This window comes from Microcebus murinus, chromosome 14, assembly GCF_040939455.1.
Source record: "Microcebus murinus isolate Inina chromosome 14, M.murinus_Inina_mat1.0, whole genome shotgun sequence".
NCBI classification, from domain to species: Eukaryota; Metazoa; Chordata; class Mammalia; order Primates; family Cheirogaleidae; genus Microcebus; species Microcebus murinus.
In genome coordinates, this window is record NC_134117.1 from 13369982 (window position 1) to 13395955 (window position 25974).

Genomic DNA, 25974 nt, shown 5'->3' on the forward strand with positions numbered 1-25974 from the left:
ATGTTAGCAATTAAATACCTTTAATTAATGAAAATCAGACCAAAGCAAGGACTGCTCTCTGTGCCTTCATCAAATAGGGAAAATGTTTGTAAATCTCATTGTGAATTTTGTCTGCAGAAGGATCACAAATCTGAGCTACTTTTCTGGTCCAGAGAAAAGCTATTAGAAGATTTCACTTTTAGAAAATTTAAGGAATAGGCATTTTTGGATGTTATAAAGATGATTTGAGATTGGAAAAAAATATCCATAACCGAGAGCCAGTCCTACATGTAATAGCAAATTTCATGGTTGAAGATGCAACAGGATTGCATACAATTAATAGTTCTGCAGCCGTCTTAAGTTCTGGGGTAGGCCCTGAACACATAATTAGATTATTAAAAATGGCCTGTCTTAGACCGACTATTACTAAATTGAAATCCAATTATGGTTTTATGATTTTGCTGAAAAATATTTAGCTCTTTTGCTTGAGTCCTCCTCGAAGATCATTTCCTCTTCGCATCAGCATTTGCACATGTCACAATACATTTTCCAAACAAATCTGACCTCAATTATCTCGAAATCAATCTTACATTAGATAAAATATATTTTAATGAGTGTTTTTATGTCTAATATTACAATTGTGCCTCTCCATACTTGAGGAATTAAAAGATGGCAATAGAAGTCTTTGCAAAATATCTTTTTAATGGGAGGCATTCGTAATTTTAGAAATAACTGAATTGTGCCATCTTAATACACAGAAAGGCATTATGCTCAAATATGTGCCTGAGTGAGCTGTAAGATAAACTTGGTTCAGTTTTCAGCAATTGGCAATGGAACTGTAATAAAGCAGTTGTTTGCAAAGAGATGGGCTCAGAAATTTCATGCACTCCTGCAGTGTGGATTTAAATGCTAAGTTAAATATTTATGAACCCGAGATTTTTATAATTGATCATTGTATGATTTATACACCGTAATTATAATTAGGTTGAAAGAGATTTTAAAAAGCCAGTTTCCTGGTAGCCAAGGCCATTAAATAACGCTAAGCTGCCAAAACAAAAATTAGGTGGGAACCCAGCCACCAAGTTCTAAGCGCCTGTCCCCACATCTGATGTACAGTGAGGCACTGCACCTTTTACCAGGCATCTCACCTGAAGCACTGACTCCTTCATCACCTGCAATCATTTTTCATGCCTTTATTTCAAACCTAGTTGAACACAAACAAGTAGAAAACTTCAGAGATCCAATGTATAACAAAAGGAAAAGGTGGAGGAGGTTGGAAAGGTTAATTAAAAATGTAATGATCCCATTTGTTGGGACAGCACTATTAATCATTGTGCAGCAGCAAGCATGTGACTTGCACACCACTTATAGGAGACATCTAATTTTTTAAGGTATGCACAGCAGAGGGTGCAGGCAGGTGTCAGTATGTGCATTAAGTAAATGGGAGCTCTAATGGATGAGGCTGGCCCACGACATTGGGAACTGTGTTCACCAGACAGAAGAATTATTTCCAAATTCACAGGTATTCAAAATAACTCAGTTGCTGTGAGTCCCAGAGGAACTTGGGTATGGCTTGAGGCTTAATGTAGTTGTGTAAGGTATGAAAAAACAGAACTAGAGGAAATTCATCATAGTGTAATACAATATGTCTGAAACCATGTACGAAGGAGAAAATGGGCTCCAAACAGCCAACATGTGCATTTTAAATGTAATTTTTAGCACCCCAGCTGGAAAAGGCCAGGCTTTTGAAGGATGGATTACAAGGGTCGCAACCTGTGTGATCAGATTTGGCATACGATCCATGTGGGTATCAGAAGACCAGACTGTCAGTGAGAGCTTCCAGCAAAGCTTGCCTACCTCTGTGAGGATTTTGGCGTCTTTTGACCATTTTTTTTTTATTTTCTGGGATAACACATTAGAGGGAGCTGATTAGAAAAAGAACAGTAGTTATGTTAACATGGTAATTAATCAAGTCAGAAAGAAAGAGGAAATAAGTTGTGAATTCAATTCTGCAGCCCTAAAAAGAAAGGCAGAAAGATACCCAGAAATTGGCAAGCATTTGTAAACAACGCTCTCTCACCGTGTCTTGTGAATTTTTTGCTTAATCAATCACATCCCTTGCAAGTCGTGCAGATTGTAATATATTTACTGTTTTATTCCACCTCATAATCTATAGAAATGGGTTTCTAGTTGCTTGCATCTGTGTTTCATCCTGCATCATTTCAACTGGTTAGCTGGCCCTGGCGTTTGCCAATAACGGTGGCATTTTCTAAGTGTAAATAATGAGGGCCCGCCAGCCGCAGTGATAGCCTCTGATTTGGGACAGTGTGTGGATTGTATTTGGGATAAAGGCAGTTCGGTGCTCCAGAGGAATTTAGAATATGAAAGCTTCTCCCAGTGCCTAATTCATCCCCGACACTTCCACATCTCACTGTGTTGGAGGACCTTTCACATTTGCTCTGCTTGCAGGTCAGGGTTGAAATCATTGGTCCATGTACTCTTTGGAGCAGCAAACAGCTGAGAGGCCAGTACCTTCATGCGCATGGAACCTCTGCCCACGAGGCTGGGGTTGTACATTCTGTCCTTGACTGCCACATTTTGTCCTATATATTTGAAGTTATAATCAGAAAAGACAAATTATATTATAACCATCAAATCAAAGAACCTTAAGGCTTGAAGAGACCTTACATATATCATCTCAAAAATGGGGAAACTGAGGCCCACAGGGGGAAAGCCGACTTGTACAAAGGCACTCAAATGATTGGACCACATTTAAAACCTGAATCCTCCTGACTCCTACTCCGCTGTTCCTTTGGCATTTCCTGGCTTTTTTTATTCCATGTTTTGGGATGTGGTCTTCCACTTGCGATGAATGTTATACTCCCCATGGCCAAGAAAACAAGAAACCAGTCACAATCAGATGTGATCGCAGCCAGAGAGGCTTAGAATGATGCTAGAGACAGCAATATGTAACCTGCAAAGTAACAACATGGTTGCGTGGAATTTGAAATGAAAATCTGCCTAAACACACGAGCTGAGCACAACCCACTTGCATATGCACTTTCCCAGGAAAAAAAGGATTTCTAGTAAACAGCCTTCATTCTGAGAATACTTCCCATTCAGATAGCATCGCAGACTTGCTACCAAGTTAAAGAATGAATAACAGCAGATGGAGGGAGAGATTAGATGGAGAGGGGTGGGGGGAAAGCAACATTTTAATGCTGAGCTCTAAAATGAGCTGCAGAGGGGGCGGCACTGAGAGTTATGGGGAAGCTGTTCGGAAGCGTTCCCACGCAGGCGGGAAGGCGCTCGTGCCCAAGCGCAGGCGAGCCCTGCTCCGCCCTGCGTGTGGGTGGATGGGGGGCTGGCTCCGACCCCAGTGGTGTAAGCTGAATCATTCTCCCCTCTGCTCCTCTTGCTCTCCGGTCACTGAGGTAGCATTGTGGTGCACGAGGGGACCCATTTAATAGATATAGAGGATCAATCTTCTTACCAGGTGAAAACTCAACTCTAACTTACATGTCCTGTGATTTCAGGAATGTTTAACTTGAACTTCATTGCAGTAGTATGGATATGCAGCGTTAGGGCCTCAGGGAGAATTGGGACTAAGAAAGGCCAAAAGGAGAGGAGGGATTGAGAGTGATTTTTTTAAGTGCCTAATGCCCATATGAAACTTGATAAAAAAAAAAGGAGGAATAATAAGTTGTATATATATATATTAATCTATTTTTTTCTATATTTTATTAGGAACATTTTCAAACACACAGAAAAGTAAAAAAAAAAAAATTGTGGTTAACACATACCTAGCATCTAGATCCTACCTTAACATTTACATGTGGTTGCTTTATGAGTGTCCATCTGTCCATCCCTTTAAATTTTTAGAATGTATTTATCAATATCCGTCCCCTACATGCTTCAGCATACATATCACTAACCAGTGTTCAACACTGGTTTCATTCTCTCCTTTAGAAGTGAAGTTTACATATGCATGAACCTTAAGTGTACCATTCTCTGAATTTTGACCCAAGCTGTGCAACCCAAACTTGTATTAAGGTAGATAGAGAATATTACCATCACCCCAGAAAGTTCTCTTTTGCTGCTTCCTAGCCAATCCCGTAGAAGCAACCACTGTTTTGATTTTTTTTCCATCATAAATTGGTTTTGCCTATTCTAGAACTTCATACATATGAAATCATGCAGTGTGTCCTTTTTTGTGTAAGGCTTTTTTTTTTTCCACTTGACATAGTATTTTTGAGATTCATCCATGCTATGGTATACTTTACAAATAAGAACAGTTCCTTGTTCTTATTTCTGAGTAGTATTCCATGGAATGGCTAGACTACAGTTAAGCTATTTATCTATTGATGGATACATGGGGTGTTTCTAGTTTGGGTTGTTATTACACTGGTATAATATTCTTGCACAAGTCTTTTTATGGACATAGGTTCCCATTTTTCTTGGATAAATACCTAAAAGTGGAATTTCTAGGTCAGAGGATAGGTGTATGTTTAGTTTTATAACAAAGATGCCCAACATTTTTCTAAAGTGGCTGGACCATTTTGCACTCACACCAACAATGTATGAGAATTTTAGTAGCTCCACATTTTTTTTTACAACATCTGAGGTTGTCACTCCTTAATTTTAACCATTGTGGTGGGTATGTAGTATATCTCATTGTCATTTTATTTTGCATTTCCCTGATAACTAATAATATTGAAGACTTCTCATGTGTTTTTTGTTGTTGTTGTTGTTGTTGTTGTTTTTGAGACAGAGTCTCGCTTTGTTGCCCAGGCTAGAGTGAGTGCCTTGGTGTCAGCCTAGCTCACAGCAACCTCAAATTCCAGGGCTCAAGCAATACTGCTGCCTCAGCCTCCCAAGTAGCTGAGACTACAAGCATGTGTCACCATGCCCGGCTAATTTTTTTTCTATATGTATTAGTTGGCCAATTAATTTCTTTCTATTTATAGTAGAGACGGGGTCTTGCTCTTGCTCAGGCTGGTTTCGAACTCCTGACCTCGAGCAATCCACCTGCCTCGGCCTCCCAGAGTGCTAGGATTACAGGCATGAGCCACCATGCCCAGCCCTTCTCATGTGTTTATTGGCTATTCATATATCTTCTTTTGTGAAGTGTCTGTTTAAATATTTGGCCCATTTTTAAATTGGGTTGCTTTCTTTTATATTATTGAGTTTTAGGCATTCTTAATATATTTTAGATACCAGTCCTTTGTCAGATATATGTTTTGTGAATATTTTTTCCTAGTCTATGGTTTTTCTTTTCATTTTCTTAACAGTGTTTTTATGACCAGAAGTTTTTAATTTTGATGAACTCTAATTTACCAATTTTTTCTTTCATGGCTATTGCTTTCTGTGGTTCTATCTCAGAAAGGTTTGCCATCTCCAAGATTATCTTAGTTTTTTTCTAAAAGGTTTTTTTGTTTTTTTTGTTTTTTTTGAGACAGAGTCTCACTTTGTTGCCCAGGCTAGAGTGAGTGCCGTGGCGTCAGCCTGGTTCACAGCAACCTCAATCTCCGGGGCTCAGCGATCCTACTGCCTCAGCCTCCCGAGTAGCTGGGACTACAGGCATGCGCCACCATGCCCGGCTAATTTTTTGTATAAATATTTTTAGTTGGTCAATTAATTTATTTCTATTTTTGGTAGAGACGGGGTCTCGCTCAGGCTGGTTTCGAACTCCTGACCTTGAGCAATCCGCCCGCCTCGGCCTCCCAAAGTGCTAGGATTACAGGCGTGAGCCACCGCGCCCGGCCTAAAAGGTTTATGATGTTATCTTTTATGTTTAAGTCTGTGATCTATCCTGTATTAATTTTTGTGTATGCTGTGAAATAGGGGGTTGAGGATTTTTGTATTTGTTTTTGTTTTTTACATGAGTATCCAGTTATTCTTGTACCATTTGTTGAAAAGGCTTTCTTTCCCCTTTGGGGTTTCTTTAGTGTTGTTGTCAAAAATCAAATGACTGTAGATGTTGGGGTATATTTCTGAGTTTTGCCTTCTATTGTTTGATTTGCCTATGCCCATGCCATATCACACTGTCTTGATACCTGTAGCTTTATGGAACTTTGAGAACAATTAGTATAAATCCTTAAACTTTGTTGTTTTTGTTCAAATCGCTTTACCTATTCTATGTCCTTTGTATTGCCATATAACTTTTAGAATCTACTTGCCAATTTTAATTTTATTATCGTTTGGAGATTGTCCACAAGCTTATATTTAAGGTTTAAAAATTTGTCCTAGTGTATACCTTGTTATAATAATGTTAGTTGACTTCTTAAAGTTGTTAAAACTATATGAGCTATTAATTAAGTTTTGATAATATCAAGTCTTTACAATCCTAATAATATTGAGTCTTTTGATCCATGAACATGGTATGTATTTCCATTTGTCAGGTCTCCTTTAATTTTTATCAGCAATTTTTTTTAGTTTTTAGAGTAGACATCTTACATATCTTTTGTTAAATTCATTCTTAAGCACTTTTAATTATTTATTTATTTATTGGTACTATTGTAAATAAAACTATGCTTTAAAATTTCACTTTCTAGTTTTTGGCAGCTAACTATGGCAGCTGGCTATGTTAATTAGCTTGATTTAACCATCCCATAATACCAAACATTCATCAAAGCATCACATTTTACTCAATAAATATATACAATTATTATTTGTCAATTAAAAATAAAATAAACAAAACTTGCAAACTCAAAAAATTCTAAATACTCTGATTTGATCATGACATATTTGATCATGACATATTGATCATGACATGCATCAAAATATCACATGTACTCCATAAATATGTGCAAACATTATATAGCAATAAAAATAAAATGTTTGTTTTTTCTTATGATCCAAACATTTTATTTTTATTGCTGTATAATGTTTGCACATATTTATGGAGTACATGTGATATTTTGTTGCATGTGTAGAATGGGTCATGATCAAATCAGAGTATTTAGAATTTTTTGAGTTTGCAAGTTTTGTTTATTTTATTTTTAATTGACAAATAATAATTGTCAAATGCTGGCATGGATGTGGAGAGAGAGGAACACTCCTACACTGCTGGTGGGACTGCAAACTAGTTCAACCTCTGTGGAAAGCAATATGGAGATACCTCAAAGCGATACAAGTAGATCTACCATTTGATCCAGCAATTCCACTACTGGGCATCTACCCAAAAGATCAAAAGTCACTTTATGAAAAAGATACCTGCACTCGAATGTTTATAGCAGCACAATTCACAATTGCAAAGCTGTGGAAACAACCCAAGTGCCCATCAATTCATGAGTGGATTAATAAAATGTGGTATATGTATACTATGGAGTACTACTCAGCTTTAAGAAACAATGGTGATATAGCACCTCTTATATATTCCTGGGTAAAGCTGGAACCCATTCTACTAAGTGAAGTATCTCAAGAATGGAAAAACCAGCACCACATGTACTCACCAGCAAATTGGTATTAACGGATCAATACCTAAGTGGACATATAGGAGTAACATTTATCGGGTGTTGGGAGGGTGGGAGAGGGGAGGAAGGGACGGGTATATACAACCACAACGAGTAAGATGTGCAACATTTGGGGGATGGACATGCTTGAAGCTCTTACTTGAGGGTGGAAGGTGCATGGGAAATATAAGTAACCTTAACACTTGTACCCCCATAATATGCTAAAATAAAAATAAATAAATAAAAATAAAAATTTTAAAAAGTACAAGTAATTTTTGTATATTGCCTTTGTGTGCTTTGACTTTGCTAGAATTCACTTATTAGTTATAGTAGTTGTTCTGTAGATTCTTAAGGATTTTCCAAGTCATCTGCAAATATAGATGTCTTCTTTTCTTTGATTTCTTTCTATGGCCTTATTGCAATGGCTAGGACCTCTGGTACAATATGACTATAAGTGGTAAAAATGGGAATGTTTTGTTCTTAATCTTAGGTGGAAATAGTCAATATTTTACCATGAAATATGATTTTAGCTATAGGTTTTTCATAGGTGCTCTTTATCAGATTTAGGGGATTATTTTCTATTTTTATTAATAGTTTGTGGAACAGTTTGTATCATGAATGAGTGTCCAAATTTGTTGAGTGCTTTTTTGTTGTCTATTGAATTAATCATATGGTTTTCCTCCTATATACTGTTAAATGTGATGAATTACATTAATTTTTAAATATTAAACCAACCTTGCATTCTTAGGATTAACCCTAGTTGGTCATGATGCATTATTCTTTTAACATATTGCTAAATGTAATTTACTCAAATTTTGGGAAGATTTTTAGATCTGTGTTTATTATTTTCTTCTGATATTTGGGCCTTGTCTGTCAAGTTGAGATGGGCCATAAAAGTGTTTTGTGTGAATGACAGTCAGAAACAAAAAAGAAGTCACATGTTGAACTGTGAACTGGAAATAAATTAATATTTTTTGCCCCTCTGAATATTCCAGGTTGTCCATTCTGGATTTTTGTCACAGGCTCTGAAATAATAGTAAGGAGATGGTGCTCTGGCAAGGGTCATCTATCTATGAAAACAGAATCAGCAGAAAATGAGGCTAAGTCATGTCCATTGCTAAATGAAGTAAACTTTGAGCAGTTGGTTTAGACATAACATGGTTCACTCTGTTCCCACAATCGTATTTCATGGTAAAGCATTGTACAAGGTTTTTCCTTTAAAACATTACTTTTCTTTTTCATAACGTTGTGAAAAATTTAATTAATAGCTTATGTAGTTTTAACAACTTTATTTTTTTTTATTTTTATTTTTTTTTCAAACCCATGTTGTTCAAGGGGCAACTGTAATTACCACTGCTAAATCTTTCATCTTTGTGGTTGTGACTGAACAACAGGAGTTAAATCCCACTGTAATCATAGGTTCTACCCATACTCAATGGAAGGGGTTATATGGATGCGAGTCTTGGGGCCTTAGAATTCTGCCTACTAAAACTAAAGTCCCACAAGAGACATAGATAGATAGATAGATAGATAGATAGATAGATAGATAGATAGATAGATAGATAGATAGATAGATAGATAGATAGTTTTGTTTTGCTTTTGTAAGAGCCAGGGTCTCGTTTACATTGCTCAGACTAGTGTGGGATCCTGAGTTCAACTTATCCTCCTGCCCCAGCTTCCTAAGTAGCCAGGACCACAGGTGACACCACCGTACTCAGTAATATATTTTTTAAAGGCATGACAACATATTTTTTTAAATACATAAACATCAGTAATAACCCACTAAAGGCATAGTAGACAAAAGGGTACTATTAGTAACCAAAAACATAAAACTTATATAAATCATTATCTCTTAGATAAATCATTAGTTTACCTTCTATTATAGTGTCAACTCAAACAGGAAAAAACAGTGGGTTCTCTCTTTCCTAAAAGCTCCAACATAAGACAGAGTAAATAGTTAAGTATAAACATAAATGGAGGGAACAAAGGGATTTGCAGTTGACACAACCGGAACACACTCTTTTAAGTTCAAAAGCAGAAGAAAAGATGAAAACAGTATTTTATTATTACTCATGACTAAAATCAATTAATTTTAAATACATAAGAAAATATAGTTAGACTTGTATCCAAACATCACTACTAAAATGGGAGAGGGGGGGAAGAAGGGGAGTTGAATATATTTGTGCAAACCAGAGGTAGATATAGAGTAGAGATGTCTACAATTCAAGTGTAAGTCAGACAGTGGGATTTTTGTATAAAACCTCCTGAAGGCAGCTAACTTAAGTCTGTGTGATTCCACACTGACCCTGGGAAACAAGCAGCAAAATGAGGTGTCCCTAAGGTTAAAGGGCTTTTCATTAGAACTGTCTCAAATCTCTGCATTTATGTTAACAACATCTTTACAATATTTAGTTTTCCCATGCAGAAACAAAAAGTTTTAACAACTTTAAAAGAGCAGCTAATATTATTATAACAAAGAAAGTATACACTAGGCCAATTTTTTAAAGCTTGTGGATAAGCTTGTGGACTACTTTCAGAGAAAAAGAAATTTCCTGAATGTCATGTGTTGATTTTTATTATTTTTATTATAATGTTATTTAAAAATTTATACATAAAACTATAAGTGCTTTTTCTTTGCTTTTACACAATAAAAGCAACACACACACAAATCATGAAGAAAACTCTGTAAACAAAGAAATGCAGGCTAATAACAATTTAGTGTAAGGGATGGTATTGTTTTGCTGAAACTTAACTGGCGCTTACCGTCTGAACGTAAGTTGCAGCAAGTGATCTTTTGAGTTTGGCAGCCTGTGTTACTGGTGCCGTGTGATGATATAATTCTTCAGCCTTTTTTCTCCATTTGAACTTACATGATCTATTTATTCGTATATCATTGACCACATCATATAAGTATTAATCCTCCTCTGTGCATCTTTTCTTTCCTTTTTAGCTTGAGGCCAGAAAGTACCATTCTACACCAATGCAAATGGTAATGCAGATAGTGAAACTGTGTACCAGTATCCAGCCTTGGATGAGCCTAATATAGATGATCCAGAATATGGGCATATTAACTTATTTTAGATTATCATCAAAAATGCATAACTTAGAAATCTAGAGAACTGTAGGGCTTCAAGAATGTAAATCACTGCCCTTGGGTCCAACAGCACATATTAGAAGTCTCAAAAGAGGAGAAGACTAGAAGTGTCATCATGGCCTGGATGCCCTGTTGGCCATGTTAGGGCACATAGTGAATATTTCACTCCTTGAGTCCTGAGTTGGGAAGAGCATGATGGAGAAACAGTACCAGGTGTGCTTATTAAAACAGCAGGGATGGATGTGCAGCTGCTAACTTCTTGCACTGCTCACCCAAGAAGGGCTGAATGTCTTGTTCATTGCCTTCCGCAGTAAATGTGTTGGACTCGGATGCCATAGGCAGAAACATGAACCCAGGGAACAGTAAAACATGGCTCGTGGTGCCAGAGTATACTGTTGTGATTTCAGATGTTTGCATATTGGGTTTTCTTAAAGCAAGGCACATTTTCAGCAGAAAGGGAGAGTTTTTCTTTCCCTGAAATGTCAGACTTGTTTTGTATGCCCTTTATTCATTTATTTAAAAATTGTGTAAACTGTAGTAAGAACATTTCACGTGTGATCGTAACAAATCTGTAAGTGGGCAACACAGTATTGATAACAACAGGCACAGTATTGAGGAGCAGACGTCCACAACTTACTCATCTTGCATTACTGAAACTTTATTCCCTTTAAATAGCAACTTCCCATGTTCCTCTCCCCTCACGCCTGACAGCCATCATTCCACTCTGCTTCTGTGAGTTTGACTATTTTAGATTCCTCCTCTGAGTGGGATCATGCAGTATTTGTCCTTCTGTGACTAGCTTATTTCACTTAGCATGATGTCCTCAAGGTTTATCCATGTGTTCTCGGATTACAAGGTTTTCATCTTTGTTCGGCTTGAACAACATACCCTGTGCCCTTTAGATGCGCAGTGAATGCGCCGGCCTGTCTTCCAGTCCCACCCACCCAGCCCCTTCTCCTGTCTTGTCAGTTCTCTAGCCTCTGGCAGTTCCCCATATGCCTTCCCAGCCCCCAAGGACTAAGGGCACACAAACAAAATGGAAGGGAGTCCCAGAAGCCATGGAGCAGCTGAGGCCTGAGGAGGACCTTGCTGGAGTGTCTAATCCTACAGTTGTATGGTGCTTGGCTGCCACCTCCCTGCTCTGTCCAGGGGGTCATTGCTATATCTAATGATCAATATTCCACAGGCAACCTTATAAGTCAATTCTGGGAGGTTTTTCTAGCACTTCCCTCTCCCTGCAGAAACACCTCTGGAATGGGGATCTGGCTTAACCCCGCCCTTGTTGTTTCATCGTTTTAACTTTGCCTATTGGGCTTGGCCCTGGCCTGCCTGTCCGTCACCCAATGCACTTCACCTTCACCTTCACCGTGCTCTTGCTCCGGACAGCACAGGAGCCACCCGGCACGACAGCACTGCTTTCTCTGGCAGCACGAGCTCAGCGGCAGAAGGCAGCATATGCTTTGTGAGGTTCCTGAAGCCCGGGGTTTGGAAACCCATTGAAATTCTATCCAAAACTGGCTGAATTTTTTCTAATCTGAAACCTCAATACTCATAGAGCCCACATGTTGTGTGTGGTAAGTTAAGTGGTAATTGAGGTTTGCAGATTTTTATGTGATTTATTCTGGTTTTCTTCCAATGGCCTGTGAGCTAAAACTTAAATACAGCTTCGTTGTAGTTGCTTCTTCCTGTTTAGAGAGACTGGCATAATATTTTGTCTTCTGGGCTCAAATAACCATGTAATTACTCTATAATCATATAGTAATTAGCATGTACTATATGCATTTATTACATAATTATATTCCTGGAGGATTGTATGGCAATTATACTTGCATCCAGCATATCATTTTATATACTGTATCATGAACAAGTATGTAATTTGTTGCTTTTTTCCTTTGTCCTAATTTCAGTTTACCAACCAGGAGCTGGAAGCTGACTCTCCTGTTGCCTTGTTTGCATGTGGCCGGGCAGGTGCCTGCACGCCTTTGGGCTCACGCACCACCTCTTAATTAGACATCTAAGGGAATACGAGGGGGCTTGTGTGCTGCAGTGGACTCCCAGCTTTTGCACTCCTAACGCTTTCTCCTTGTCATGAAGTCATTAAGTTATTAGCTTCAAAACTCATTAAGTTCTAGAGCTGCCCACATTGCCAGGTCAATGGCAAGATCTCAATTAAAACAGAGTGGCCCTGAGCAGACCCGGCGCCGAGCACAGTGACCATGCCTGTCTTTCTCTGCTTTTGCAGTGGAGCACATTCCCAAGGGGAACAACTGCCTGGACGCGGCCAAGGCCTGCAACCTCGACGACACCTGCAAGAAGTACAGGTCGGCGTACATCACCCCCTGTACCACCAGCATGTCCAACGAAGTCTGCAACCGCCGCAAGTGCCACAAGGCCCTCCGGCAGTTCTTCGACAAGGTCCCGGCCAAGCACAGCTACGGCATGCTCTTCTGCTCCTGCCGGGACATCGCGTGCACGGAGCGGAGGCGACAGACCATCGTGCCCGTGTGCTCCTACGAAGAGAGGGAGAAGCCCAACTGTTTGAACCTGCAGGACTCCTGCAAGACGAATTACATCTGCAGGTAAGTGCCGCAGCCGCATGATTAATAAGGTGGCCGGGAGGGCCTTGGTGGCTGCTTCATCTGCCAAGCTCCGGTTTTCTGTGTTTCTATCAGGGTAGGGGAGGGAGGGCGGTCAGTTTGTGTGAGTGAATTGGGAAAAATCTGACCGCTGTGTCTGACACGCGGTTCTTCAGAAGCTGTTTTGGGCCCTCACACTGGGGAAGGCTCCTGTCTTTAACCGAGGGAATGCTCTGAGGGTGCTGGAATGAGGTAAAACATTGCTGCATTTCCCAGGCAGCTCTCAGGTGAGAGGGTCACCTGGGGCGAGGTGACCTGAGGCCCAGACCTCAAGTCCCGAGGGGCTGCCAGAGGTTACCAGGGCTAAGTCAGGAGAGGAGTTGGCTGGAGATATGGAGACTCTTGACCTTCAGGGACCAAAAACTGGGAAAGACCAGTGAGAGGGATCAGCAGCGCCCAGCCCTGGTGAGGAGAAGGCCTGGGGCTGTTCTGCCATTCTGTGGCTGTGAAGAGTGGGCAGCTTCCCACTCAGCTCTTTTCCCAAATCTCAGCCACCATCAGAAACCCTGCTGAACCAGGACTGCATTGTTGAAAACATTCACTTCCTTTCTGGTTTTGGCCATTTCTGGATTTATTTTAATGTCTGAAGGAGTCCATGGATGCGTTGTCTGTGTAAGGAAAAAAAAAGCAATATAGAATTCAAATTAGATGGAGTGAAAAGAGGAAGTGGCTCTTCCCTCTGCTCGACTGGCCCCCAAGCCTCAAGCGATCACTGTTAACAATTCGACCTTCTGTGTCCTTCTAGAACTTAGGGTTAGATTCAGTTGCTGGTGGAAGCAAGTAGACTCAGGTAAGCGGGCACTTGAGTCTTTGCAGACTGAAGCTGTGCTGGGGCCTCCTTCAGAAGAGCAGGGCTGGATCCTGGGCTGGGGATTTGGACGGGACATCGTGTCGGACAACACCTGTGCTTTGTACCCAGGGGCGGCCAGGAGCCTTCAGTACCATCTTTAACAAAAGCCTGTGCCCTCAATATATGCTAAACAGGTGGACAAGTAGAAGAGCGAGTGACTATGTGCTTGTTTCCTTATAGGCTTCCCATTTCTAAGGAGCTCAGAGCAGGAAAATATGTCTAAGGTGTTGAAGATTCCGGTTAGCTGAGTTTCTGGTTAATTTGGCTTTTCTTCTGGTAGATGGGGTCCCCTTCTTTCCTTAAACCAGCTCCAGTAATGACCAGAGAGAAGCGAAAGTCCTTGTTATCAGTATAACACTCTCATGTAGATTTTCTGATTTTTCTGAGAATAATGTCCCTCCACCGTCTTTTTCCAAGTTGGGAGCAGGTGACCTGCTGTATGGGAAGGACTCGGGTGACCAAGCGTCACGTGAGCAGAGGGAGGCGGCAGGTGTTCCAACAGTGCAACTCCAGGGACTCTTGCTCACTGCCAAGGCCCTGGTGCATTGCGACCCTCTTAGCCATGGGCTGGGACAGATATGGGGGTACCAGAAAGTCCTAGGGAGAGAGGCAGGCCCTCGAGCTGGTAACCGGGGAAGCAGATCGGTCAGGGATCACAGCACCCGCTGCGAAGATGGATGAGGTGAGGGGGACGTGGCTGAGGAGCAGGACACGGAGGAGACGCTTGGGAGCGCTTTGCTCAGGGTGCCAGGGTGGGAGAGAGCAAAAATTCTGAAGACCCTGGATCTGAAACCCAAATTCCTGGGCTCCATTAGCCGTTGAGCAGAAGGGATCCTCCTCCCACGAGCAGTGCTGAGTTTCTAGGGTCTTACTTGCCTTAAAACCAGATGGCTCCTCCGTGCCTCTACAATAAGATGTCACCCTGTCCACTGATGGCTGTTGGTCCTGCTTCATGATGGGGAGCCGTGCGGGACGCAGATGAAGGGAGGAGGAGCCCTCTGTCCGTGGAACAGTGGCTGGGAGGTGGGAGAGGCAGTGGTGGTGACCGAGCCTTTTGCTTCTCTCCTCCCAGGTTTATGTCACACACGTGGGCCAGAGACAGTCTGGGACCCCTCTTACACACATGGAAAGCCCGTGCTGAGCAGATAACTTGCATTCCCTGACCTGCTCTTCTAAAAAGAGAGACTCCTTGGAGGGCTGGTTTGAATTCCTTAGACCAGGTGGCTTTCCTGCTAAGCTGTAGTGAGACTCAGGAAGTTGGAGGGCTCTCGGGCAGGTGACAGGAGGAACCAGAAGGTTTGGGTACCATCCAGTGCCTCAGACTGAGGCCTTATACTGAGGAAGGACAGCTTCCAGAAACTTTGAGACACCCCTGATGGCAGGGAGTGGCCCCAGCTGATGGGGCAGAAATGCACACGGGTGGCAGAGAGCCCTCCCCTACTCCCTGACTGTGCCCGACCACAACGGGGTGAAGGCCCCTGGGCTGGAAGGTGGCCTGGAAGCAGTGTTTTCGCTGCTGTCACATTTCTGGCTCCGGGGAGAACCCAGAGGCTGTTTGGGAATCAGATCTAGGCTGTTCTGGGGCTCTACCAAGCGAAATTTGTCTCAGTGTGATGGATGGGTTTTGTACCCTGTCTTGAGTCTTCCCTTGGAAGGTGAATCAGTGACTTCCCCTGGTGTTGCCCGTTGTTAAGTTATTTAGCCCATAATTTCTTTCCGAGCCTGGACTTATTACTCATGATTACCCCTCCCTGTCAGATGTGGCAAATGTAATTTGAGCTGCTAGGTTGGCTAGTGGTGTCTTCTTTTATCAGATTTTATTAATCTTGTCTTTAATGTTATGTCTTTCCCCCATCCCTTCTCGGCGCATCTCGGTGAGGCCGGCGTTGTCACTGCCCCGAGCAGCAGCTGGCACTAGCTGGACCTGGGGGCTCTGCGGGGCTCACGTCACAGTTGCTCTAACCCTCACCCTGTCACTGATGTGGTGACTTACAGCCTCATTTGAATAGCGACCAAGGGAGGGGATGGCAGGAGGGGATGGCAAGAGGGAAAATTGCTTCCTAAAAACCATATTCTTCGAAACTCACACCTTCAAATGCTCCATTTCCATTGTAACATCAGCGACTATCAAAGAGCTGCTCAAGCTCATTAAATTTTCCTTGAACTTAATGTTTGCCAACTCAGGCCTTACAGCGTTCCTTCCCCAGGGTCCAAAGGTGCCTCTGCACAAAACCTGTCTCTCTTCCGCCTTCAGATGAGAAGGAACAAGAGCTTTTCCTTGACACTTTTTTTCTTTTTTCCTTTTCTCTTTTAGGAAAGCTGACAGGTTCCTTTCCTCTTGGGCTGGTTGGGGAGTCAGGGCTTGACTGGTTGGGCCTCCAAGCTTGTCTACAGAAAAGCAAACACAGTGGTATTATTAGAAGGGTGCAGTGAAATTTAAAAGGCTCACATTCCTCCTCTGAAGCAGTGTCTCCCTGCCAGTTTTCCTCTGGTTGCTTTTCTTAGGGCCTGGAAGGATGTCGGGACTGGGTTTGGTTCAGTGGAAGCATATCCCTTTATTCCTGGTGCAAATTGTTATATGCGTAATTTAAACTTACACCTTACCTCCTTTCTCCCAAACTCTGACGTGCAGAATAAGCTCAGCACTTGAGCACAGGCTGAAGGTGCTGCACATATTGCTCTTGCTTTTGTAATTTATCTCTCAGCTGCCTCAGCTATTCTTCATTACCAGGATGTCTAGCACCTTCCCTGTGCCCCCAGCATGCACTTGCTACTGGCCTTGTGGCTTTAGCTGCTGGCACATGGCGTTGCTGTTGAGAGCAGTCCAGGGTGTGCTTGGTGGTTTGGTGGCCTTGCCCTCGTTGGCCATTCTGCACGTGCAAGAAAAGGCTACATCCTTCAACACCAGAGGAACGACCCTTAGTTCCTACTTACACATGCAGCCCTTTGGGAAACCCCATGCTTTCCCAAAGCATGGCCATTTGCCCTGGGGGCTGCATTCTCAGGGGTTCCAGCCAGAGCCAGCCCTCCCCCTTGAACACCAGCAGCCAAACTCTCCCTCTCCTGCCAGGGTGTTCCTAGGTGGAATAGAATGTTGCATTTGCATTTTTTTTTTGGCCACCAGTGCTGGGTCAAAGATCTCTCTCTCCTTTTAGAAAGATTCTGATAATGCTGAACCTCAAAAGGGAATGGGAGGGGCATGCGAGATAAAAACTTATGTATTAGGTGCAGTGTACTCTGGCATTGGGCACACGAAAAGCCCTGACTTCAGCATTATACAATTCATCCACGTAACAAAAGCGTTTGGTCCTCTTTCGTATTTTGAAATGTATACATACATAAAGGGGATGGGTGGGGGTTCTGTCTCCAAGGCTCTTCTGGCCCTGCTGGAGATACACTTGCTTCTCCTTGTGTCCAACTGTCTGTCCCCACAGTCTCCAAGAGTGGTGGCTTTGATCAAGTCACCAAGTACATGGCTCCACCATTACCCAAGGACTGAGGATCCTATAATTGTATCCTGGAGGCCTGGGGGATTTTTAGCAGAACCCAGGTCGTCTCCCTTGACACAGCTCCAGAACAGCACGTGCAATTTCCAAAAAGGCAGCCCTGCGTTTGCCACACTGGGGGTGACCCCATCATACATAGAGGAAATGTATTGTTAACTTGTTGATTGTGGCAATTGGGGAAATATGTCACAAAACCATGCAGCAAATCTCTGCTCCAGTAGCTTATTTGGTCTGACAGTATTAGTGCACCTTTAAAAGGTGAGAAATGTGTTTCATTTGCCTGGAATCAGACCCCTTTTGTGCAATAAACTGTGGATCTTAGAGATCAAGGACATCCTCTACTGCTTGAGCTTAAATTCCTGAGTTGAAAACTGGATTCTATATCACCATATCCAGGCTTGTCTTGACATGCAGCAAGTGCAGGGGAAAACGGCTCAGAGGATAATTAATGCCTAAAACTAGATGGGTAGATTAATTTGGCACTTAATTTTATTTTACGCCGATTCATTCACAAATGGAAATCAGCAATTAGACAATGCAAACTTTTGAACCATGGAAGGAAAGGTTCGGGAATATGAGAAAATACAAGTAAAACATTTTCCAGTTCATTTGAGCAGTTTTCATTTCAGATGATTACACGAGTGTCTTTAGCAATGCATTCAGAGTGAGCTGAACGGCTCGTCTTTAATCCGCCCCACCTGCATGAGCTGCCTGCCACCCTGTCTGCCCTGGGGGTCGCTGGGCTTCTGTGTGCCTGCAGTTGATTCATCAAGACCTGGAGAAAGGAGCAAGGATCTCCCCTGACATCTGCGGACACCCGCTCTGGTCTTCTCTGACTCATCAGGCAGGGAGGGACATCCTCTTGCTGGCTCTTCCGTCCTCCGCTCCCAGCCTGTGCCGGGTGATGGGGTGATGGGTGGCAGTTCAGCACCGCTCAGCAGCGCCGGCAGCTCAGCCTCGCAGGTAACCTGAGCCGTGAATCAGGCAGGAGCCAGCTACAACCTGCCCCATCTTGTCGCCTTGTATCACTTTCCTTATCTCTCCTTTGGCAGCGGCGGGTGTGAAGCCATTTGTCTGCTCCTGCTGGAGCCTGTCACTAAAAAGCTCCTGTCTAGTTTCACTCTGGTCCTCCCTCTCTCTACCTGGCCCTCTCCCTGCACCTGTCCAAGCTCAGGGTCTCTGCCTCCTTTCCCTCACCCCTTCCTCCCTCACCTGCCCACATCCTCCAAAAGTCACTTTTGCCACTCTTGGCCCAGAGACAGAATCAGGGACTCATTTTCTTTGCATTTGCATATCATGTTGATTATTGGATCCATGTGGACAGATGGGGTCTTGGCACTAAAACTGTCTTTTACCGTCTTTGAGTGTGAAAGCGGATGGAAAGGAATGGAATTGAATCTGCCCAGGAAACCCAAACAGGGAGCCTGTATTTCTTTGGGGGAGGGCTGTCATAGTGGAGTGGCTTGAGAGACATTTGGGTGACACCTTGGGGCCCGAGAAGCGGGAAGGGAAGCAGAAGGAGGGAAGCTCAGCTTTGGGGGGATATGATGGTGGGGGTGGGAAGCAGGGGACTGGGGACTGCCCTAGAGGCAGAGGGAGAAAACTCAGTGTGACATAAGACACTGGGGCCCCCAGTGCCAGGCTGCAGTGTTGGATTCATCCGACGAGGGTTCAGGAGAGCATCAGAGAACACTTGGGTGGGAGCAGTGCGGGGGAGGGTCGGAGTGGGGGAGGCTGGCTGCTGGGAGGCCGTTAGGAGGCTCTTACAGGGACTGACACTGAGAAGGGACCAGTGCAGTGGCCACTGAGAACAGGGCAGGAATTTGAGAACATGACAGATGTCATGAAGGGTGTTTACTAAATATTTGTTGAATGAATAAATTTAAAACATGAATAGATTTAGAAAAGGGGCTAGGATATAGGAGCAGATTTTAGACTCATCCACCTAGAGCTTGTTGTCAAAGATGTTTGGTAGGATTTGTTCCCTAGAAAAAAACGTGGGTGAGAAGGGAAATAGGCCAAAGACTGCAGCTTGGGGGGACCAGGTCTATGGTGAAAGCATCTGAAGAGGCCTTGGAGAGGTAGGAAGTTGGAGAGTCAGAATCAAGCAAAGACCTTAGCAAAGCCGAAGGGGAACAGAATCCTAAAGAAGAAAAGGGGTGTGGTCATTGGTGTCAATCACTGAGGGCAGAGGAGGAGAACTCAGAGGGACGTGGGGTTCCGCACACAGGAAGTAGATCTCTCCATCAATCCCTCCATCTTTCTTTGCATTATCCATTCATGTCTGTTCGTCTGTCTGTCCATCCATTTATCTCTCCTGACATCAGCCTGTCCCTCCCCATCCGTCCGTGCATGCACAGCCAGCCAGCCAGCCAGCCTGTACTTACTGTGCCGGGGATGAAGACCTCGTGTCTCGTGTTCAGTGCAGAGAGGAATGCAGGCACACACACAGTCACTGTGGCAGGGCATGGCTGTCCCTGGCAGGAAGGAGAGCAGAGGTGGGACCGGCTCAGCCTGGCGGTGGGCAAGCCTTCCCAGAGAAGCTACCATCGCAGCTGGTCTGGCAGAATGAGTGGCAAAGCCTAGAGTCACAGGACAGAGCCCAGGACCAGGGGTTTGGGGAGGACACGGGAGGTAAAACAAGCACCCGTGACTAGGTGCGGATGAAGAGCAGCACTGGGTGGGCCACACACCTCACAAATGTGACCAGCCACCCTGCAAGGGGACAACCAGTGAGTGGCCAGCCCGGGGGTCACCCAGCTCCCACGTGGAGGAACTGGGAATGGACCCAGCCTTGCTAACCCTGAAACCTGGCTTCTGTCATGCTTTCCAAATGACTGTCTCTCATGACAGGAATGCAGTGTCCCTACACTGTTCAGCCTTCCTACCTTCGGTTCCAGACAGCCGGAATGATAGTCCTGGCCAGCCTCTGAATCCAGACGCTCTTTACGGCTCAGTAACTAAGGCAGCGTCAGTTTTAAAGACAGTTTTAACGGAGAGTTAGAACATAATGTCCATCAGAGCCTGTTAGCATCAGTTACAGAATAAAAAAAAAAAAGAAATGCTGCTCAGGTAATACAAGCTCATTAAGTTCTTTATCTAATTTCCTTTGAGCACTCATTGCTTAATATAGAGTGGTTTCCCTGCGACAGCTTACTGATTTTGAAAGAGTTGTTTCTACAAATGAGAAAAAAATATCCTCCCAGACCACACTGGCCTTATTATTATTATTATCAACTCAGTTATTTACCCTGGGCATGTTTATTAAGCTCAGTCTGCTGGACGGCGAGGGTCCTGGGTGTGTCAGTCGCCTGCCCCTCCCCCGGGCACGCACGCTCGCCTGGTTTGGATTCCTTCACTCCCTGCTGAACTGTCATTTGGGTTCAGAGTCCTCGACCCTCACCTATCTGAAGGAGGTAGATACCAAGGACCTGGCCATGTGTCTCACAGGATAGATGAATTCTTTGCTGTCACAGAATGACAACCAGTTCTAAATTAATCATGGCTATGTCACCAGGTTGGGGTCATCCAGGTGTTTTGCCTTCCTGCCTTCTCCCTGCCCTGTGGTCGTTACATTAATCTTTAGGAGACCCTCCGTTTTGTGGGTTGCATCTTGAGTGAAGTGCTGGGGGCAGGTGCGTGGATGCAGGGACCTCGGGATCATTCCTGGAGGCGCAGAGGAGGGGATTGGCTGGGGACCTGAAGGGGGTACCTGGGTTCTCAGAATTCAGACCACCTTGTCTAAGACTGAGCGCAGCTGACAGAGGCCTCGATTTACTGAGCTCTCCCTTCTCCCCATTCTTTTGCACCCCATTCCATGCTCGGTGGATGAAACACCTTTGAAAATAATAGCTGTATGAAATGGAAACATCCCCTTCTCTTGAAACCAACAACCACAAAAAAAGGATCATGAAATCTGTCCACTTGGGTTTAGGACTGGGCTGCAGGCAGGGGGTGTGTGAAACTAGTGTACTGTGCCAGTGAACTTCCTGGTCGCTAGGTCCTGAGGAGGCTGGTGGGCAGAGCAAAATGGTCCCCTTGGAAGACTATGTAGTAGCAGCAGTGGGATCAATACAGGACTCCCTCAGCTGCCTGCACTCTTGGACAGGTGATCTCAAGTCAAGGGACCCAGAGACCCCTTCAAGTCCCCTGTCTGCCCCTTCTTCAGCATTTCTGGGAATGAACCTTCTTCCCCTGCCCCCCACAGTGGACAGGACTTTCTCATTTGGTCATGCCCACTTTGTAGTTGACATAATCACCTATAGTCTGTGACCCAGAACATTCTCATTTTTGTGCACAGAAATCTGCCTCCCTAGTTACAGGGTTGCTGTCCTGTATCCAAAGAGAAGAGTGTGTCCTGTGTTTAATTAGCATCCCTTGACTTCAGGAGGGCCTGGTGGAAGGCAGGGCTGGGCTTGGCAATGTGACACCAGAGCACCTCCCCCCACACCTCCTTCCATGCACAGCTGCTCTCGCCCTGGGGGTCTGGCCCTCAACACCTGCCTCAGTGCCACTGGGAGGTAGGAGTGGGGAGTGACTTCTTCCCCACCTCCCATGCCAGGGTGGGCCTGCATCTCACAGCCAGGCTTAACATCCTGCACCCAAGAAGACCCCAGCATCCCCACCCCCGCCCCTACCATCGCCCTAAGTTAGGGATCCAGCAGTCACGTTGGCATTTACATTTCTACGGGGCATTTCCAACTCAGTGAATGGGAAATTGCTCTGTAATTTCCAAAGGCAATTAATTATGCAGAAAATTTTGCATCCAAGAAAAACAGGAATTTAAAAGAACCATCAATGTGAAAAAGTACCACATCATGCTGGGGTCTCGGGAGTTGTGTTTGTTTTGTCTTTTTTCCCTTCCCCAGTTGCTGTCAACATAAGTGTTTTTGTGAGGGAGGCAGAAACCTGGGCTTTATACATCATGGTGCTGCTAGTTCTATAGTGTGGGTAGCTCAAGGCCTCAGTTTCCCGTTTATAAATGGAAGTACTGGCTCTGTCTTCACAGGGCTGCTGTGAGTTAAAGGAAATACATCTGTGCACGTGCATGGGCTCATGCCTGCCACCTAACACAGAAAACTCTCCATAAATATGTCCCTCTTTCTCCTTCACTTTCTCCACAAGTTTTTCATCCAAAAGGACAAAGAAAGCTTAAGATTCCAAATGTAACATCTCCCTACCCCAATAATAGACAGAGATCTTTAAAGTAGCATTTGTGAGCCGGGTGCAGTTGCATGGCCCTGCAGCCTCAGCCACTCGGAAGGCTGAGATGGGAGGATTGCTTGAGCCCAGGAGTTTGAGTCCAGCCCGGGCAACAGAGAGAGACCTCATTTCTAAAAAATAAATAAATAAGAAAATTTAAAGGATTTGGGGGGGGCAGGAGGACAGATTCTTGTTGCTTTCTACTTTTATGCACCCATGATATTAAGCAGCACGTGGAAATGCCAAGGCCATTCTGTGAGGCCGTGTTGCTAAGCTTTATGCATCACCCTCTTTTCAGCCTTTGTACCATTAGAGAAAACTGGGGCGTGGGGGTGGGGATAGACAAAGTCCAGAGGTGTTTGAAGCATGTGTCATCTCAAGAGCATTTCTGTCCGGAGTGTACAATTATTGGCATACAAAGATACACAGTAAGATGTGAGCCAAGCTGGCCACGAGACTGCTGGGCATGGAGTGGGGAGATTCACCATTGTCCGGAATGAATAGGCCGTGGGACCCACCGGCTGCCCCGTGGGCACGTGCTGCTTCAGTGACCCCGAGCAACCGTGACTAGGGGCTCTTAGAGGTGCTTGTGTCTGAGTCAGTGACATGAGGGATCCAGCGAAGCCCAGTCACTGACTCAGTGGTCCTGAATCGGACACCCCCGTCCCTCTCTGGCTGGTCCTAGGTTATGAATCAGCCTGTCACCCCCTTAGGAAGCAAGCCACAACCAGGGCACGCTGGCACGTCATGCAGGACTCAGGAGCTCAGAATCTGCAGAGGCAGGGACATCATTGCTGGAGTGAGTGGGTGATGGTGATGGTGGTGAGGGTGATGACGAGGACAGCAGCATTTATTTGACATTTACTGTGTGCCAGAAGCTGTGCTGAGGCTTGACATCGACCCAGGAAGTGGGGGCCGTCATTACCCTCCCAACTGCACGGATGAGGAGGTGAGATCTTGAGCAACTTCCACGTCACCCATGTGGTACAGTTGCAACGCGAGACCGGAGGGTCTGTTAGGCTGGGGAGTGTTCTCGAATGCTCTGCTCTGCCTACTTTTGTACACAGTGTGGGTGTCTTGTAAACCGCCCACATAATTTCCATAAACACTCACTGTGAGTAGAATTGGAAACTGGGGGTGATTTTGTTTTTACTTTTAATTTATTTTAAAACAAAAATTTTAAAACGAGGGACCTTTGGATCTTGCCAAGATAGGGCTTGAGCACCCCTCACCAAACATATTTTATTTATCATTAAAACAGAGGTTTGCAAACTTTTTGGTTGTACAGTCTTAAAAATTACTGAGGCTCTCAAAGGGCTTTTGTTTATGTGTTAAATCTATAGATACCATATTGGATCGAAGCTGAAGAGATGTTTACATGTTTATCACTTCATTTAAAAATAACACCAGGAAGCTCATTATGTGTTGCCATAAATAACATAACATATTTTATTAAAAATCACCATGTTTTCCCAAACCAAACAATTTAGGGAGAAGCGTGGCATTGTTTTACGCTTTTATAAATCTAGTGTTTGGCTGGAAGACGGCTGGGTTCTTTTATCAGTTCCTGCGTTCAGTCTGTTGTGGTATGTCATGTCATGTCATGTCATGTCACGTGGCCTCTGGAAAAATCCCCCAGTGCCCTTGTGAGAGATGAGAGTGGTCAAGGTCAGGAAGGTCTCAGTTTGACAAGGAGAATAGTTTCGGCCTCACTGAACCCCTAAAAGGCTCTCTGAGACCGCCGGGATCCCTGGACCACACTTTGAGAACCGCTGTGCTAGACGGGCCAGAATGATCTTGGGTTGGAAGACGTGTGTGCACCGGCGTCCCCCAGGTCTCCTTGAAGCACGACAGTGTGGGGCTGCGTGCCCCGTGCCCAGGCTGTTCAGCCGCAGCCGGGACTCCGAGGCTGTGGGGCTGTTGGAGCTGGGCGCGGGAGCCCCTGCGGGTGGAAATGGTCGAGTAATTAGAGGACCGCCCAGCGTCCCCGCCAGCTGTGCAGTGGCTCCCGGCTGCCTGTCAGATGCTCTGAGACGCCCCCCTGACAGCGCCCTCGCAGACAGCTCTTCTCTCTTGCAGCGCACCACAGGGTTTCACCACCGCAGTCGGCCTGGTCGGGAGGAGCCCTGGCTGGTGCGAAGATACCCTCGTGTCCAGGAGGACTCGGTGGAGCTTTCCCCTTACTTAGGTAGGGTCTGGAGTGGGTGTCCTAGGCCAGCCTCAGGTCCTGGGTGGTGTGCCTCGATGGGGCCATCTCAGTGCAGCACCGCGCTGCTCTTTCTGCCCTGCAGTCGTTTGTGTGGGGAGAACGAAAGGACTGCAGCGACATTGGCCCTCAGCTAACCCTTAGAATCGGAAGTGCCAGGAAGCCGGAAGTTGGCCATTCCTCTGAGCACCCGGCAGGGGGGATTCCTACTGGAGGATTAGCTGGCCCCAGAATGGGGTCTGGGGAGGGGAAATGACGTCTCCCCAAAAATGGTCACTGTGGCAAAGGGGCTTGACGCTGTTCCAGAAAACCTTTCTGTGGAAACAAGATGGGGAAACAGCTCCTCCATATTCAGAAATTCAAGCTGAAACATGTGTTAGCTCCAAATAAGGTGTATGGTTTGAGAACATCGTTTTCAGCCTTTTTGCCTGTTGTACTGGCTGGTACTGACTGGTTGGTCATTGCTGGTGGTTGGTTCATGCTCTCGTTCCCCAGGACCAGAGTGCCGGGTGCTTAGCACAGAGCGTTGTTGTGCAGGGGGTCATCAGTGCTATGCCACCACACCCTAGGGCAGAGGGGTGGGTGCAGGGACTTCCCAGAGGTTCTCTTGCTCTAGGGCAGTGGTTCTCCAGCTTTAGCCTATGTTGGGATTAGTTTCCGATCAATGAGTTCTGGGATGGGGCCTGAGACTTTGCATTTTTACAGCATTCCCAGTGCTGTTGCCATTGGCCTGGGGTTCAGATTTGGAGACCCACTGCCTCAGGGAATGTTGACCAGGTGACCTGGGCTGATGGCTGCATCCTGCTGTCAAAGGGATCTGCCACACTGAGAATGAGAAGGCGTCGGCACCAGATCAGCCTTGCTGGGCACGGAGACTTAGGAGAGGACACGGAGACAGTAGCACATGTGGCTGGGGTGTGGGCTGGCAGCCGGGTGGGGGCTGGGGGACAGGGAGGGCACAGCAGCCTGGAAAGTCAGAGCCACAGGTAGGGACAGCACGTGGAATGTTTTCTTGCTGCACTGAGGTTGGGCTCTACCTGGAAGGCT

General features: G+C 44.8%; 1 protein-coding gene across 4 annotated transcripts in view; it reads left to right on the top strand.

The window, feature by feature from the left end:
• Positions 1-25974, top strand: part of GFRA1 (GDNF family receptor alpha 1) — a 204780-nt gene that overhangs the window by 126717 nt on the left and 52089 nt on the right. For all 4 annotated transcript variants that reach the window (XM_076009762.1, XM_020280702.2, XM_020280708.2 and 1 more), the window contains one exon: positions 12770-13106. In XM_076009762.1, the coding sequence (XP_075865877.1) occupies positions 12770-13106 (337 nt within the window). The remainder of the gene's footprint in view (positions 1-12769; positions 13107-25974) is intronic.